The sequence below is a fragment of the Oncorhynchus gorbuscha genome, linkage group LG21 (genome assembly GCF_021184085.1).
Source record: "Oncorhynchus gorbuscha isolate QuinsamMale2020 ecotype Even-year linkage group LG21, OgorEven_v1.0, whole genome shotgun sequence".
Classification (NCBI taxonomy): Eukaryota; Metazoa; Chordata; class Actinopteri; order Salmoniformes; family Salmonidae; genus Oncorhynchus; species Oncorhynchus gorbuscha.
This window is the reverse complement of record NC_060193.1, coordinates 50629846-50647828: the sequence shown is the minus strand read 5'-3', so window position 1 is coordinate 50647828 and position 17983 is coordinate 50629846. Positions and strand designations below refer to the sequence as shown.

At 41.5% G+C, this 17983-nt stretch overlaps 1 protein-coding gene across 2 annotated transcripts; it reads right to left on the bottom strand.

Moving 5' to 3' along the window:
• Window positions 1-2758: 2758 nt before the first annotated feature.
• On the bottom strand, window positions 2759-4545 carry LOC124008209 (transcription elongation factor A N-terminal and central domain-containing protein). Of its 2 annotated transcripts, none has more exons than XM_046319320.1 (2): window positions 4378-4545; window positions 2759-4057 (listed from the first exon to the last, which is right to left on the bottom strand). In XM_046319320.1, the coding sequence occupies exon 2, from the start codon at window positions 4044-4046 to the stop codon at window positions 2901-2903; it is 1146 nt and encodes a 381-aa protein (XP_046175276.1). In that variant the 5' UTR covers window positions 4047-4057; window positions 4378-4545; the 3' UTR covers window positions 2759-2900. The 2 variants fall into 2 exon arrangements, with proteins under 2 accessions (XP_046175276.1, XP_046175277.1); XM_046319321.1 differs by having other exon boundaries at window positions 4412-4542.
• Window positions 4546-17983: the final 13438 nt, after the last annotated feature.

Genomic DNA, 17983 nt, shown 5'->3' with positions numbered 1-17983 from the left:
AATGCCCATACAAAACATCTCTGGCAATATTGTAATGACAGGAGTTGCATACACATGTCAGATCTTATAATGCAATGGATAGTTTTTTAATTACAACATATGTTATAGCAATATTTTAGTCGATGACACAGTCAATCACTCAAACACTGCACTTTGTCAAGGATAGCCAAGCCCCGTTGTGACAAGAATACGGTTTACACTAGAAAGCACAACCACAAAGTCAGAATTGGCCACAAAAGTCTAAATATTAATTTAGGTTAAGCATAACGTTAGCGGTGTAGTTAAGGTTAGGGTTTGGTTTAAAATCAGATTTTAAGGAGATAAATTGTAGTATGGGGTAAGTTGTGAGCCCCGGGAGAAGGTAAATTATGCAGCATACAAATGCTTAAAACCATGTCTATATTTATTTCCCAAACACAATTCAACAGAATCACAATAATTTTTTATATTTTAATAATTCTAAGCATATTTTAACACAGGCTTAACACCTAACAAACAATTATTATTATTTTACACTTTTAACAGACCGGGCCCTGTTGTTATCTCATATGCCAGCGATAATGCATTACGCCTGGGAACAAAACACTTCAATTTACTCAACTTGCCATTGGCTCAACTTACCCCAAGGCAAACATTTGACTATTTTAGCCCACACAGCTACAAGGATGCAATTTCATGCTAGGTTTAGGACCTCATATTGACCCCAACTGATGTATAGAACTATCTTAAAATGATCTACTTTGGTTTAGATACAATAATCATGAAACCTCTAACACAAATCCCTATAACTTGGTGAAAATCTGTTTTTTTTTGCAAATAACTTTCCTGCCACTTTTTCCATGTGGTTTCCTCCTTAACAGACTCCATGAAAGGATGGCCTCTCCCTAAATATTTGGTAAAAATATACATTTTGTGTATGGTTTGCCTAGAAACAAGGGTGGCTCAACTTACCCCTTTTCAACCAACTTACCCCACTCTCCCCTACATTTCATTCTGCTGTACCTCAATGTACAGTATCAGCAATAGTATGCTCTTTGAAAGATATGAGAATGTGGACTTTTACATTTACATTTACATTTAAGTCATTTAGCAGACGCTCTTATCCAGAGCGACTTACGACTTTCCACTTGATAATGTTTATCTATTGTAATATTATCAGTGTGGGAGTGGGCAGAAAAGCCTGCACACACAAAGTATTAAACAGTGTGAATGTGAATGATTGTAAAGGTGTGTCTATGTTTGTAAGTACCACCATGTGCAGTACACACATACTGCCTGAGCATGCATGTGTGTGTCTCTCAAAGAAAGAAAGTCGCCAGACAATGATTGAAAAGTTAAAGGCTATAAACAGGGAGACTATCAATAAGATAGGGAACTGCATGGACTTTGGAAAAGACACTCCTTGAAAATACACATGACATACTGATAGTGAAACACAAACTTAATTCAGTTGATAAAACAGAATGTTATCTCCAATGACTCCGATACAGATATCTCTAATGTACAGACGGGTCGGCAGGGTAGCCTAGTGGTTAGTGTTGGACTAGTAACCGGAAGGTTGCAAGTTCAAACCCATGAGCTGACAAGGTACAAATCTGTCGTTCTGCCCCTGAACAGGCAGTTAACCCACTGTTCCTAGGCTGTCATTGAAAATAAGAATTTGTTCTTAACTGACTTGCCTAGTTAAAGATAAAGATAAAATAAAACACACATTACAAAAACACAGATGAGAACAAATAATATACAACAATTCCTACTGTTCAATGGCCATTTCAATTAAATATATACCCATTAAACATAACATTAATTAATATAATGGGTATATTAATTGATGTAAAAATGTATAACTAGCCACTTTATGTTTATATACTGTACTCTATTGCATCTTGCCTTTGCTGTTCTGTACCATCACTCATTCATATATCTTTATGTACATATTCTTTATCCCTTTACACTTGTAGGTATAAGGTAGTAGTTGTGGAATTGGTAGGTTAGATTACATGTTGGTTATTACTGCATTGTCGGAACGAGAAGCACAAGCATTTCGCTACACTCGCATTAACATCTGCTAACCATGTGTATGTGACAAATACAATTTGATTTGATTCTTTAACAATATAACTATTTATTATAATCTTATGTAAAACAAAATACTGCTACCATTCCATATATTCTCAAACCACTATCCCTGCCTACAGAGAATAGCTCATTTAGCCAACTTTGTCCAATTAGCACGGATCTTTCTGGAATTCTAAGACTTCACTGTCATCACAATGATGGGATCCTGAGTCATTAGCACTGGCTGTGGGCTAGAAAGTGAGGGATCATGGGAGATCAGCAAACCTCCGGCCGGAGCAGGTTAGGAGAATTTACGCAGCAGGTTAGGAGAATTAACATAGCAGGTTAGGATAATTACGTTTAGGTCAGGAAAAGGGTTAGCTAAAATAAAAGTCTACTTTTGACATAAACTGTATGCCTTCTAGACATGACCCTGCCAGAGTTGTATCTTGGGCTGATTAATGGGTCACATGCTCCTTGTGCTGCTCACAGGGTCACGTGGCCACAGGAAGGCCACATGGGTCTTAATCTGCAGCTCAACAGAAATGTCAACATCTTCTGTTCTCACACACAGAAAGACCCCATTCTAAACACACAGTACCTATTAATGCCAAATTGAGAAATAAATAGTAAAAGAAAGAGAACCACATTTGTATTACAGTATGTAGCGCAGCAAGTTTAATGACAATGTAATGCATAATCATGTGGTAAAATGTCCCTTTATTTCTGTGATTAAAACATGACATTATTCAGTTTGACATTATTCAGGGTAAAGCCATTTCAACAGAATCTCGACAAAAACAAAGCAGGCATTTTACATGTAGTGTGGTGAGGATGGCCTATCAGAGGCACACCCAGCCGCTGTGGTACCACTGCTCCCCACACCTGCTACAGGTCACAAAGGTCATGGCATCCTGGTCTGCGGTGGCCTGGCGGACCCACGCCGGCAGAAACAGAGTGCCCCGGGACACCTGCGTCACTCTGCAGTCCGACCCATCGCACCGCCTGCACCGCAACTTCTGGGTGGGCGTCCCCTCCACCCCCTGGGGTAGCTGCCTCTCACTCACCCCCTGCGATGAGTACTCCTCCCTCAGACGCTGGAGCTCCTCGTTGGCCATCTCCTCCAAAGACATCCCGGCGAAGACTTCCGGCCCCAGGCTGCCGCCCAGGAGACCACACCGAAGGTGGCCATTTTTGGGGTTCCTTAGGTTGGCCACCTTACTCCTGATGCAGGCCTTGTATTTGGCCTGGTTTGCACGGTGCATGGCGTGGATGTGCACCTCTATGACGCGGGCCAGATCTGCAGTCTTCCCCTCTGCTTCCTTGGAAGTTTCTGGATCGAGGGCACCATGGAGAAGCTGGATGCACTTTGTCCTCAAACTCAAATCAGAGGAATCCTTACAGAGGGGAGGGGTATCCAGGGAAGTGGTGGCAGGAGGTTCATACTGCTTTGAGAGGGTGGGAAAAATTGACCCCGAAGACGAATCACCAGCTGCCTGCCACGATGACAACCCTTCTCCCTTAGCTCTCCCACACTTGGTCTCATTTTTGAGTGTTCTGTCCTCTGACCCAGTATGGAAAACCACATGTTCACAAGACACACCCAACTCCACTGGTTTACTAGCATCACCAGCAGTTAGGCCACCTCTGTCTGCCAGACACAGTTTATCAGCCAGCATACTCTCTCCAATGACAGTGGATTCTTCCTCACTTCCATTCTCCTTTGAGATATGATAGGGGTGACTGTAGAGTTTCTTCCATTTTGACAACAGGTGCTTGGCTGTTTTTTTCACTGAATTGTCTGAGCAGGTTTTGAGGAGTCTGTAAAGGACCCTGACAATGTCTGTGCCTTGCAGCTGCTCACAAGTCACACAGGCATTATCAAGGGCGGTCAGGAGAGGCATAATGTTGCCATAGTTACCTGCCCTGTTAAATTTGTCCATTTGAAGAGCATGATGAGTGATCTGTTTTGTGTCCTTGGTGGTCATATTCTTAGAGACTGGCGGGAGAAAGATATTGATATTTAAATGCCATTTAGGCTACATATTTTGAAGGGTCATGACATTTTGTTTGATATTGTCACCCGAAACCCTTGGGCCTACAAACATTTCTGCAGTTAATACATCTTTTTATGCAATGCTTTGAAGTGTGGCAGACACATTTGAACAGAATTTTGCAACCAGATTCTAAATTGCAGCTAATGCTCTTCAGGGCGGGCTACACTAAAATGTATGTTGGGAAACGGAAGCTTTGATGCAATATGTTAGCTAAATTCTATCACACCAAATATAATTTAAAAGCACTAAACGTTATTCATACCCCTTTTCGGTTCGAAAATTACAGCGCAGCCTACCACTCGAATCGAATTGCAGTTCTTGAGCCGTCAGCCGCCATATTTGTTTTGTTTTGCGGTGTCCAATTGTCACTTGTTGCAACGTTGTAGCACAGAGGAAGAGGCGACGCGAGAGGATTTACTCCGCCCAAAATCTGTCTACGAAAATAATACGTGAAGTGAGATATTTTTGTATGGAGGTTAATGAGAGTGTTGAATTTGCTAAAGCAAAATAATTAATATATAATTTGCTACGTGAATCTTAATTGATCGAATATAAGTTTCGTAATTGTTATTTTGTTACGAATGTATTGATATAAGTGGACGTACATGGAATTTCGGCAAAAAAACAACGATTTTATTTTGGAGTTTTGCCTGGTCCCACGCGTGTATCTGCCCTTTCATTGGCTAGAATGGTCCCACCTGATCGTGACTCCTCCCGCCTGCTTCCGTGTCTGAGGAACATTTCCATTGTTAGAGCGTTCACTCGACTATCTTGTCAATATAATAGAACCACTTTGATCGTAATAATGTCCATGTGACATTTTGCCATGTACGTTTACATTTCCTTTATAGAACATATATTGTAGGCTAGGTTGAAAAATGTATTAAGTAGAAAATAAATAATAATAATTCATATGAGAACTTGTTCTCAACTAGCCTACCTGGTTAAAAAAAGGTGAAATAAATAATAAATAAAAAAATATTATATAAATAAAGCCATATATACCCATATCACATTGTTTTAAAGTATTATTTTGAGGTCACACCTTGGTCAGCCATAATAGTGTTTGTTGCTTTGTTGTGTAGTTGTTCATGGACAGTAGATGACATGTTGGAGCATGCTCTCAAGCAATAGTGCTAAAACCAGTTACTTTTTCTGCAATTCAGCCAATGGATGAAAGCTAAGAAAAGGAAGTTTTACAAGCAAGAGGAGGCAAGTCTGTCAGTTGTGAAATGGAATAACTTCATGTTATGTAATAATGTTAGCAAGTTGAGGGAGAACTGTGGAAATGGGGCACATGCCATCTGGGTTGTGAAATTGTAGCTAGCAAGTTTGCCGCTAAGCAAATGGTAGAATGGCTAAAGTAGAATAGGCATGAGGATCGGTGTTAGATGAATAGGATTTGAGCTATACTCTGTTTGGTATGACATAAAGAAGGAAGGTAAATGTTTGTGTGGCATCGTACAGGTTTAAGGTGTGACACCTGTACGATGTCACACCTTAGTAAGGCCTACTGCTCTAACTATAGACCTACCAATATTTGTCTGCCAATACAAATGCAACACAAACATTTATCTTGTTAAGTTATCCAGGATAAAGTTTCACACACTGACTGTGTGAATGTGGCTTATATTATATTATTCAAATGTTATCATTTGTATTTATTTGATTGAACCTTTATTATTTCATGGGCAGTGTGTTTAATGGTATAACTTACCTGGTCTATATTACATAAGCAGCTGTGCACAATGCATTTAGTCCATTAACAGAGAATGGGTTGTAATGTAAACACTGACTTCAAAAAAATGTAAAATAACAAAAACGAAAATAGTATAATAAATCAATAAAAATAACAAAAACACCCTGACTTCAACATTTGGCATTGTTTTGCCATGACATCGTCGTTTGCATTGAAGAAAAATATATTTTTTATATTCATGCAGTTATGCTCTAGAGCAGGGATTCCCAAACTCGGTCCTGGGGCCTTCCCTGGTTGCACGTTTTGGTTTTGGCCATAGCACTACACAGTTAATTCAAATATTAAAAGCTTGATGATGAGTTGGTTATTTGAATCAACTGTGTAGTGCTAGGGCAAAACCGAAATGTGCCCCAAGGGGGTGCCCCAGGACCAAATTTGGGAATCCCTGCTCTAGCGCTACACCCATTGGCCATAGAAGGTAAGCAGACTAAAGGTATTGGGAACATGTCATTGGTATAGTGAGCTCTTGTGTTGTGGGGATTTAGCTCTATTTTTAATTTGATGAATACAAGGTGACCTTTTCAATAAACTAAGGGAGAGTTTCACCTTTTCTCTGAAAGCCTACTTGCAGGTGATAGTTACAATACTCATAATCTTCTCACAAAATCTTGCCACTCCTATATGTTTAGGCCTTTTGTACTGTTTACAGCAGGTAGACAGGTATACAAAGGTTGTGCATGAATATATATTTTTTTTAATACAAAGGATCAGTGGGGAATAAAACGTCATTCTCAGAACACGTTAAACTCACCCTTATCATGCTACAATATGGGGAAGGAGATGGGTGGAGTCAGGTTGGTCTGTTGATTAGTCAAGGGGAAAACCAGCTGTAGGTCTACCACAACAATGACTGGCCCCAGTGTGCTGATCTAACTGCAACCAGGAATGACAGGACCTCCTAAAAACTCGCACCAGGCTCCTTTGGATCTTATTGAATGATTTGCTTGGCCCGCTGCCGCAGTCCGTCCTCCCTGCACTCGGTGCGTTCCTTGTTCATGGGAATGGAATTTTACCAGATCGTAGTGATGATGATGATGATGATGATGACGCTCAGATGTGTTATGGCCACAAGGAGGCGCTCTCTGCCTTCTGATTTGATCAGATATATAGACGTGATGGCGTAATCTGCTTTGTCACGTTGTCTCCTCCTCCATCGAACACAACCACATCCAATGTCTCTGCTTGACACCTCATAAGGAGGGAACTTGTTTTAAAGTATGAAGATTTTCATACAGAATGAGCAGGTAGAAAAGGAATGTGGCCAGTCCCCAAGCCCCCATCCCTTACACCCAAATATTACCATTGCCTGCACCATGTTACCTCCCACAAATGTTTCATTTTCCCCCTGCTGCCATCTTGCTAAGTACTCTTACAGTAGTCACACTTGGTTTTTTTTAAATGCCACTTATTCTGAAAATGATTTATGTTATTTGTTAATCACATTTAGTGAAAGGATTGTGTCTATGATGAATGTGTCACGATGTCTGTTAAGCCAGTTCACATTAGACTCACTTACAGCAGTGCTATAACTGCATCATCTCTGCATCAGTCTGTTAGGGGAGACTGGAGAGATGGATCCAGTCAGTATTGCAGACAACACAGTGTACCGGAAGGGAGAGGGAGGCTGACTATCCCGGCCAACACACACAAGCACGCGCACAAACGCACGCACAGTGACCTTGAGAGCAGACAGACAACAGGGATGGGGAGGGGGTCGGTTAGTGTGTGTGACAGATTTTGTTATCCCACGGGATTCACCATTGCTCGCCTAGCCTGAACTCTACGCATCTGTGTGTTTACTAACAAAGAGTCTCACGAGACATGAGTACATCACCTCAGGATACTATTGGACCGCCTGTCTGTTACTGTATGTTTGACCACCCCCCCCCCCCCAAACTCCCATGCCTCAGTATATGAGACTCCACAAACAGCCAGCGAGACTAAACTATGGACTGATATGTCTGAGCTGGGGAGACGTTTCACTTATGCTGATAAGAGACATTATTGTTTTTAATCTAGAAGTATCTAAGAAGAGATGTCTCCTGTCCTACTTTGTTGTTATTAAATCAAATCAAATTTCATTGGTCACATACACATGGTTAGCAGATGTTAATGTGAGTGTAGCGAAATAATTGTGCTTCTAGTTCCGACCGTGCAGTAACTGGTACAGTGTGTTGTGTTTTATTTATTTATTACTACTGTGTCTGCTTTCCGCTTGTATTAAGCTGCATTGAGGCTCTTACAGCCCTCAAACTCAACTCTGGAACTCAAAGCCAGTTCCACTGCATTGTTTCATTGTTCCCCTCTAATCAGTGACTGATTTGTACCTGTGACACCAGGTGTGTGCAATTCATTACCAGGTAGAACAGAAAACCAGCAGGCTCTGGACCTCGTAGTGTAAGAGTTGAGTACCCCTGCTCTACAGCATGTTCCATATTTAAGATGACGATATCGAAACTGTCCATGGGAAATCTGGGTGAAAGTATGACTAATTTCAAGTGTGCTGCACACTTGATTAACATATTCCATTACTGTGCTTACTGCCTTTCCATTGTCAAGTGAATGGGAATGATTGCACTTACTAGCGAAAGTATATATCTCTGCCACTCTCACATTGTTTGAATTACGTATTTTGATCCATCCTGCTCACCGTAGGCCTCGGATCACAGTAAGGTATTTTCTGGGAAGGAAAAATTGATGATGTTTCTGCTCAGCCACTGCTGTGGTTTTTAACACATGCCCACTGGATCGGCTGTACAGTGTATTTACGATTTGCCACTGTGGTGACTCATCACATTGTTTTCCCATGAACTCACATCGGAGAGATGATTGGTCTCACGGGAAGCCGCAGCCCACCAGGGTCCTTGTAGACACAATCGCCCACATCCTCCCACAATGCCTAGAGATATCTATCTACATATAAGTCCAAAAGGGCCTGCAAATGAAGTTAGTAATGACTCCAATGCCTGAGGGCTTGGATAATACTTTTCTCGTCAATCATCTTGAAAAAACGTATACTTAAAAATTGGAAATCAACCAAATCCTTCATCGTTAATAAAATGGAAAGGTCAAATGCTTTATTATCTAAATGTTGAAAGTGCGTGGGCGTTAGAGAGAAACAAACTGGCGCAGTTTCAGACCATGTGGCAGAGGTTGATGTGGGTGCTGTAGATGGGGGGTTTGTGTGTCAGTAGGTGTGATGTCGTTGATGTTCGTATGCGTCTGTATGCTGTTGTTTGCGTGTGTTTGTTTTATATTGTTTGATGAAATGTATAAAATATCGTACAAAAAAAAAGGTCATGCCTCCAATGCCTGACCCTGCTCGTCATGATGTATCTGGAGGTTTACGGTTGATTCATGGTCACTGTGATGTGGTATGAATTAAATGCTTTAGGGGCGGAATCTGACTGGTACTGTGTGTATTGTGTTCACCAACACTATCAGGCATATGTTTATTTTGCATACTCAAACCGTAGTGAGACCACAGGCACCCTTATTGTTTCAACAGACACCCAGTCTACTGTTGCTGCAAATTGCATCAATACTTTTCCCACACTCAATCGCTTACATTCATTACATTTTAGTCACATAGCAGACACTCTTATAGGAGCAATTAGGGCTAAGTGCCTTGCTCAAGGGCACATTGACATCTTTTTTTTCACCTAGTAGACTCTGGGATTCGAATCAGCGACCTTTCGGTTACTGTCCAACGCTCTAAACCGTTACTCTTACTACACAACCTTCACTTCTCCTAACTTGAAGAGAACAGGAAGTCCAGCCTCATATGTATTCCAAGGGGTGTGACATAGATGGAACTTTATCAGTTGTGGTAACACATTTACTTATTTAACTGTGTGTACACAGGTGTGATGGATAACCATGGTCTGATAAGAGGTCTGACAGTGGCACTTTGTTTTGTACGGTCACACCATGTGTGTCATAGACTATTCCACTATAAGTAACATGGTTGTTGTATTATGGTTTGAATTGGCCCGTTACTCTAGTCACTTTAGAATGCATGCACATTTTATAGTCATGATATGTATAGGTAGGGGTTGGGTTTTTTGGACTTCAAATACTTTTTGTGGGCAGTGTACTTGAACATATCAGAATTTGCACACATAAAGGTGTTACAAAATGAATATTCTGCAGGAGCTCTTGGATAATATTATATTTGCATTCGATGCATGAAGCTGTTTATGACGACTGTAGAAAATATACTGATTGAAAAGTAGCTGTCTGTATACACAGTACCAGTCAAAAGTTTGGACACACCTACTCATTCAAGGGATTTTCTTTATCTTTACTTTTTTTTTTTCATTGTTGAGTAATAGTGAAGACATCAAAACTATGAAATAACACATATGGAATCATGTAGTAACCAAAAAAAGTGGTAAACAAATCAAAATATATTTTTATTTTAGATTGTTTAAAGTAGCCGCCCTTTGCTTTGATGACAGCTTTGCCCACACTTGCCATTCCTTCAACCAGCTTCATGAGGTAGTCACCTGGAATGCATTTCAATTAACAGGTGTGTTAAAAGTTCATTTGTGGAATTTCTTTCCTTCTTAATGCGTTTGAGCCAATCAGTTGTGTTGTGACAAAGGAAGGGTTGGTATACAGAAGATGGCCCTATTTGGTAAAAGACCAAGTTCAAATTATGGCAAGAACAGCTCAAATGAGCAAAGAGAAACAACAGTCCATCATTACTTTAAGACATGAAGGTCAGTCAGTACGGAAAATGTCAAGAACTTTGAACGTTTCCTCAAGTGCAGTCGCAAAAACTATCAAGTGCAGGCCTCCCGGGTGGCGCAGTGGGAAAGGGTGCTGTACTGCAGCGTTTGGCTGGTAGGGAAATCCTTGTCTCATCACGCACCAGCGACTCCTGTGGCGGGCTGGGCGCAGTGCGCACTAACCAAGGTTGCCAGGTGCACGGTGTTTCCTCTGACACATTGGTGGGGCTGGCTTCCTGGTTGGAGGTGCGCTGTGTTAAGAAGCAGTGCGGCTTGGTTGGGTTGTGTATCGGAGGATGCATGACTTCCAACCTTCGTCTCTCCCGAGCCCGTACGGGAGTTGTAGCGATGAGACAAGATAGTAGTTACTAAACAATTGGATACCACGAAATTGGGGAGAAAAAGGGGTAAAATGTTTTTAATTTTTTAAACGATCAAGGGCAAAGATGAAGCTGGCTCTCATGAGGACCGCCACAGGAAAGGAAGACCCAGAGTTCCCTCTGCTTCAGAGGATAAGTTAATTAGTTACCAGCCTCAGAAATTGCAGCCTAAATAAATGCTTCACAGAGTTCAGCGTTCATCTCAACATCAACTGTTCAGAGGAGACTGCGTGAATCAGGCCTTCATGGTCGAATTGCTGCAAAGAAACCACTATTAAAGGACACCAATAAGAAGAAGAGACTTGTTTGGGCCAAGAAACACGAGCAATGGACATTAGACGGGTGGGAAAACTGTCCTTTGATCTGATGAGTTCAAATGTGACATTTTTAGTGTCTTCGTGATTCACAGAGTAGGTGAACGTATGACCTCCGCATGTGTGGTTCCCACCATGAAGCATAGAGGAGAAGGTGTGATGGTTTGGAGGTGCTTTGCTGGTGACACTGTCTGTGATTTATTTAGAATTCAAGGCACAGCATGGCTACCACAGCATTCGGCATCGATTTGCCATCCCATCTGTTTTGCGCTTAGTGGGACTATCATGTGTTTTTTCAACAGGACAATGACCCAACACACCTCCAGGCTGTGTAAGGACTATTTGACCATGAAGGAGAGTGAAGTAGTGCTTCATCAGATGACCAGGCCTCCACAATCACCTGATCTTAACCCAATTGAGATGGTTTGGGATAAGTTGGACCGCAGAGTGAAGGAAAAGCAGCCAACAAGTGCTCAGCATATGTGGGAACTCCTTCAAGACTGTTGGAAAAGCATTCCAGGTGAAGCTATTTGAAAGAATGCCAAGAGTGTGCAAAGCTGTCAAAGGGTGGCTACTTCAAAGAATCTAAAATATATTTTGATTTGTTTAAAACTTTTTTGGTTGCTACATGATTCCATATGTGTTATTCCATAGTTTTGATGTCTTCACTATTATTCTACAATGTAAAATAGTAAAAATAAAGAAAACCCCTTGAATGAGTAGATATGTCCAAACTTTTGACTGGAACTATATATACAGTACATTACTTTTCCCAAGAGGACAGGACAAAGACTGAATGTACTGTACTGCTGTCTGTTTTGCCCCCCCACACCCACCCCTTGTCTTTTATGGTAATGATTTACATTGCCTGATTTCGCATGAAAACCAGATATCCCACAGTGAGGATTCTTTGGCCTGTGGTGTGTGTAGGACGTTACTCAACTGCCCCCTCCCTCCATCTCTCAGCACCCCCAGCCCTCCCTCCTCCACTTCCTCCCCTGCAGATTTCCCAACTGTGCATTCCTTGGACCCCTGTTATACTCACAGCGCTCCTCCTCTCCCCCTCTCCCCCTCTCCTCTCCTCCACAGGCAGATCCATGCATGATAGACAAACATGCAAGAAGAAGAAAGGAAAAAACAGTAGACAGTCACGTGACAGAGGGCGGGCACAGTGAAATAAGAGAAGAAAGATAGTGGATAGGGAGGGGGTAAAAGAGTGTTTTGAAAAACAAGGGGAGTGAGTATAAAGGGAGAGAAAAGGGAGAATGAGAGAGAGGGAGAAACAGAAGGTGGGGAGAGTGCGTTCAGTTGGACTGGTTCTTCAGTGTTTGATGTAGCTTCTTGGGTCAATCGTCAATTGGGCTATAGTGTGTGTGTAGTAGGGAGGAGCTTTGTTTCGTGGGTATGTCGCGGGGAAGTTGTTTGGCTTGTCTTCAATGCAACTCCATCCGCACACACACCTCCTAGCCACTCTATGAGCACATTATATTCCTGCTTGCTCATGTGGCAAAGGCATAAACAAAGAGGAGAGCCCTCACACTCTCTCTTCCCCTTAGTGTCTTGAGGAAAGACCCTCAAAGATGTTCCACTCCTGCAGGCCTACCAAACACAGCTGGTGTGTGTGTGTGTGTGTGTGTGGTAAGGGTAGTTTAGCGCTCTGGGGTTAAAAAACAACTCAGGAGGACATCCAAAGACACTTCACGTCTCACCCTCTACAACCAGTAACCTCTTCAAGCTCTTTCACAAATGTATAGATACTTAACCTCTGACCCAGGGTTAAGGCCATCTGTCTCCCAAAAAGGACTAGTAAACAGAAAGAACACGTGTTAATATAAATAATAATATGCCATTTAGCAGACGCTTTTATCCAAAGCGACTTAGTCATGTGTGCATACATTCTACGTATGGGTGGTCCCGGGGAATCGAACCCACTACCCTGGCGTTACAAGCGCCATGCTCTACCAACTGAGCTACAGAAGGACCGTCAACTTAGACAATCAAACATGTTGTTGGGGTTGGTTTTGAGTAGATGGGACAATTGGTTGGATGTACAATATTGGTAGGATGTAGGCCCACTGTACCAATCCTCACTTCTCTTGCATATCTATGGACTGAGATCAGTGTCTGGAACTGTAAACACCAGAGCCAGTTATTAAGTTTTGTCTGATCTCTGATCTCTCTGTTCACTCCCCTCATTAGCACAACCATCAGTTGTCTGTCACTTTGCTAATTTCAAGGGAATCGTGTAGAAGTGACAAGTTTCATTTAGAGAAGCCTCTCTCACTCACTTCCCTGTGAACATTTCACATGCAACCTCACCTCATTGCCAAACAGGAACTGAGATGATCAAGTGAGAAATCAACATCTCATGTTTAAGGAGAAGTGTTAATGCAGGTCTATAGTAGCCTGCATATAAACTAGTTAGACGAGGCAGATCATATGAGCAGGGCCTGATTAATGCAGGGGCCAAAGCCCCAGGTCCAAGCCCGTGGGGCAGAGAAAAATGGAAATGTATGTATGTACATACAGTCTGAAATTTACATACACCTAAGCCAAATACATTTAAACTCAGTTTTTCACAATTCCTGACATTTAATCCTAGTAAAAATTTGCTGTCTTAGGTCAGTTAGGATCACCACTTTATTTTAAGAATGTGAAATGTCAGAATAATAGTGGAGAGAATGATTTATTTCATCTTCTATTTCTTTCATCACATTCCCAGTGGGTCAGAAGTTTACATACACTCAATTAGTACTTGGTAGCACTGCCTTTAAATTGTTTAACTTGGGTCAAACATTTCAGGTAGCCTTCCATAAGCTTCCCACAATAAGTTGGGTGAATTTTGGCTCATTCCTCCTGACAGATCTGGTGTAACTGAGTCAGATTTGTAGGCCTCCTTGCTCGCACACACTTTTTTAGTTCTGCCCACAAATTTTCTATAGGATTCTTATCAGGGCTTTGTGATGGCCACTCCAATACCTTGACTTTGTTGTCCTTAAGCCATTTTGCCACAACTTTGGAAGTATGCTTGGGGTCAATGTCCATTTGGAAGACTCATTTGCGACCAAGCTTTGACTTAAAGAAATGTCAAAGCTGATGTCTTGAGATGTTGCTTCAATTTCAATTTTCCTTCCTCATGATGCCATCTATTTTCTGAAGTGCACCAGTCCCTCCTGCAGCAACGCACCCCCACAACATGATGCTGCCACCCCCATGCTTCACATTTGTGATGGTGTTCTTCAGCTTGCAAGCCTCCCCCTTTTCCTCCAAACATAGCAATGGTCATTATGGCCAAACAGTTCTATTTTTGTTTAGTTTTGTCAGACCAGAGGACTTTTCTCCAAAAAGTATGATCTTTGTCCCCATGTGCAGTTACAAACCGTAGTCTGGCTTTTTTTAATGGCAGTTTTGGAGCAGTGGCTTCTTCCTTGCTGAGCGGCCTTTAAGGTTATGTCGATATAGCAGGACTCGTTTTACTGTGGATATCGTTACTTTTGTACCTGTTTCCTCCAGCAGCTTCACAAGGTCCGTTGCTGTTGTTCTGCGATTGATTTGCACTTTTTGCACCAAAGTACGTTCATCTCTAGGAGATAGAACTTGTCTCCATCCTGAATGGTATGATGGCTGCGTGGTCCCATGGTGTTTATACTATTGTGTCATGACGTTGGCCTGGGGGATAGGTTTATGACAGTCAAATACCTCTTACCCCCCTTTTCCTCTCTCTACCCTACTGAAGTTACATTTGCAAAACCCTTGGTTAACATAGAGATTCTGGGAACATCAGTAGGTGGGGGGAAATTAACTATATTCTGGTAATCTGAACAATTGAACATATGCGGTGGTACTTAATGAATATGATGTCAGTTCGGTTGTCATCTGAGACATTCTCATCAATGATAAGATGACAAACTCTACAGTGGAAAGTCTACACATCAGAGTTATCGGATTCACATGGAATTGTTGTTCAATTTAAATGTTTGAATATGAAATTATTTGTGATGGGATGAAATGTGATTTTAGCTTCTAAAATTAGAGATTTGGATTTTCATAAAATAGGGCTGCTCAATCAGTGGCCAGCCCTGTGAAGGGACATGGGCTATAAAACTTTTCAAACACGCCCTCCTCTCCCTTCCTATATAAGCCCTTGACGACAACATAACTTCCTGTTCCGATGATGTGAGGACGAGGGTCCTACGTCAGAATGGTTCAGATAATAACTACAGAACGAAGCCAACATCAGCATGAGCTTTGGTTGAGAATGGTATGAACTTTGAACTCTTATTCACTATAGAAGTGATACCTCCTAGCCGTTGAGTTAGCAACAGCTGCTGCAAACGAGGGTTAGGAAGGAACAGAGAGTATCCCGTCTATCACACAACAACGTTACTAAAACTTATCCAATTGACCACCAGAGACATTCTTCAAATGACTTGTTTTGGCAACACGGCCTTCCATCTACCACCAACCTACTGCAGCACAGCTCAGAGTAAATATTTATTGCATTTTCCTTTTCCAAATGGGCAGTAAATTAGAATGCATAAGATACGGTATTTACGATAGCCCAGCTTCTTCCCTTTGTTCCTCAGTCTTCCCGCTCTTTTACTCCAACCAGCCCTTTTCTTTTGTGTAACCAGCTGTCATATCCATTCCGCCCGCTAGAGATGTTGTCCTTTATGACGTAATTTGTAATCAAGTTATGATTAATTGTGTGTATGTGTAATTTTGTGTGATTAGTTAGGTATTTAGTAAATAAATAATTGAACCCAATTTTGTATTGCTGATTCAACTTGTTAGCCAGGGTTTGTGCAGATTAAATCATTTACAACTTTCAGATGAGACTGAATTAAGATGACGATTGATATTGACTGCTATTGATGTAAAATATTGCTAGGTCTTTAAGAGTTTATTCGGAAGATAACAGCTCTATAAATATTATTTTGTGTTGCCCGACTCTCTAGTTAATTACATTTACATGATTAGCTCAATCAGGTCAAATTAATTACGGATAAATTATTTTATAGAATAGCATGTCATATCAATTAATCTGGCATAGCCAAAGACACAACAATTGTTTGTACAGATGAATGTGGTACCTTCAGGTGTTTGAAAATTGCTCCCAAGGATGAACCAGACTTGTGGAAGTCTACATATTTTTTTTCTGAGGTCTTGGCTGATTTATTTAGATTTTCCCATGATGCCAAGCAAAGAGGCACTGAGTTTGAAGGTAGGCCTTAAAAAGCATCCACAGGTGCACCTCCAATTGACTCAAATGTTGTCAATTAGCCTATCAGAAGATTCTAAAGCCATGACATCATTTTCTGGAATTTTCCAAGCCGTTTAAAGGCACAGTCAACTTAGTGTATGTAAACTTCTGACCCACTGGAACTGTGATACAGTGAATTATAAGTGAAATAATCTGCTGTAAACAATTGTTGGAAAAAGTACTTGTGTCATGCACAAAGTAGACTTGCCAAAACTATAGTTTGTTAACAAGAAATGTGTGGAGTAGATGATGTAAACTTCCGACTTCAACTGTATATATATATACAGTGGGGCAAAAAAGTATTTAGTCAGCCACCAATTGTGCAAGTTCTCCCACTTAAAAAGATGAGAGAGGCCTGTAATTTTCATCATAGGTACACTTCAACTATGACAGACAAAATGAGAAGGACAAATCCAGAGAATCACATTGTAGGATTTTTTAATGAATTTATTTGCAAATTATGGTGGAAAATAAGTATTTGGTCAATAACAAAAGTTTATCTCAATACTTTGTTATATACCATTTGTTGGCAATGACAAAGGTCAAACATTTTCTGTAAGTCTTCACAAGGTTTTCACACACTGTTGCTGGTATTTTGGCCCATTCCTCCATGCAGATCTCCTCTAGAGCAGTGATGTTTTGGGGCTGTTGCTGGGCAACACAGACTTTCAACTCCCTCCAAAGTTTGTCTATGGGGTTGAGATCTGGAGACTGGCTCGGCCACTCCAGGACCTTGAAATGCTTCTTACGAAGCTACTCCTTCGTTGCCTGGGTGGTGTGTTTGGGATCATTGTCATGCTGAAAGACCCAGCCACGTTTCATCTTCAATGCCCTTGCTGATGGAAGGAGGTTTTCACTCAAAATCTCACGATACATGGCCCCATTCATTCTTTCCTTTACACGGATCAGTCGTCCTGGTCCCTTTGCAGAAAAACAGCCCCAAAGCATGATGTTTCCACCCCCACGCTTCACAGTAGGTATGGTGTTCTTTGGATGCAACTCAGCATTCTTTGTCCTCCAAACACGACGAGTTGAGTTTTTACCAAAAAGTTATATTTTGGTTTCATCTGACCATATGACATTCTTCCAATCTTCTTCTGGATCATCCAAATACTCTCTAGCAAACTTCAGACGGGTCTGGACATGTACTGGCTTAAGCAGGTGGACACGTCTGGCACTGCAGGATTTGAGTCCCTGGCGGCATAGTGTGTTACTGATGGTAGGCTTTGTTACTTTGGTCCCAGCTCTCTGCAGGTCATTAACTAGGTCCCCCCGTGTGGTTCTGGGATTTTTGCTCACCGTTCTTGTGATCATTTTGACCCCACAGGGTGAAGTCTTGCGTGGAGCCCCAGATCGAGGGAGATTATCAGTGGTCTTGTATGTCTTCCATTTCCTAATAATTGCTCCCACAGTTGATTT

What these genes read in the sequence shown, in the direction of transcription:
- LOC124008209 (XM_046319320.1), bottom strand. Translation starts at nt 4,046, where the DNA reads ATGACCACCAAGGACACAAAACAGATCACTCATCATGCTCTTCAAATG.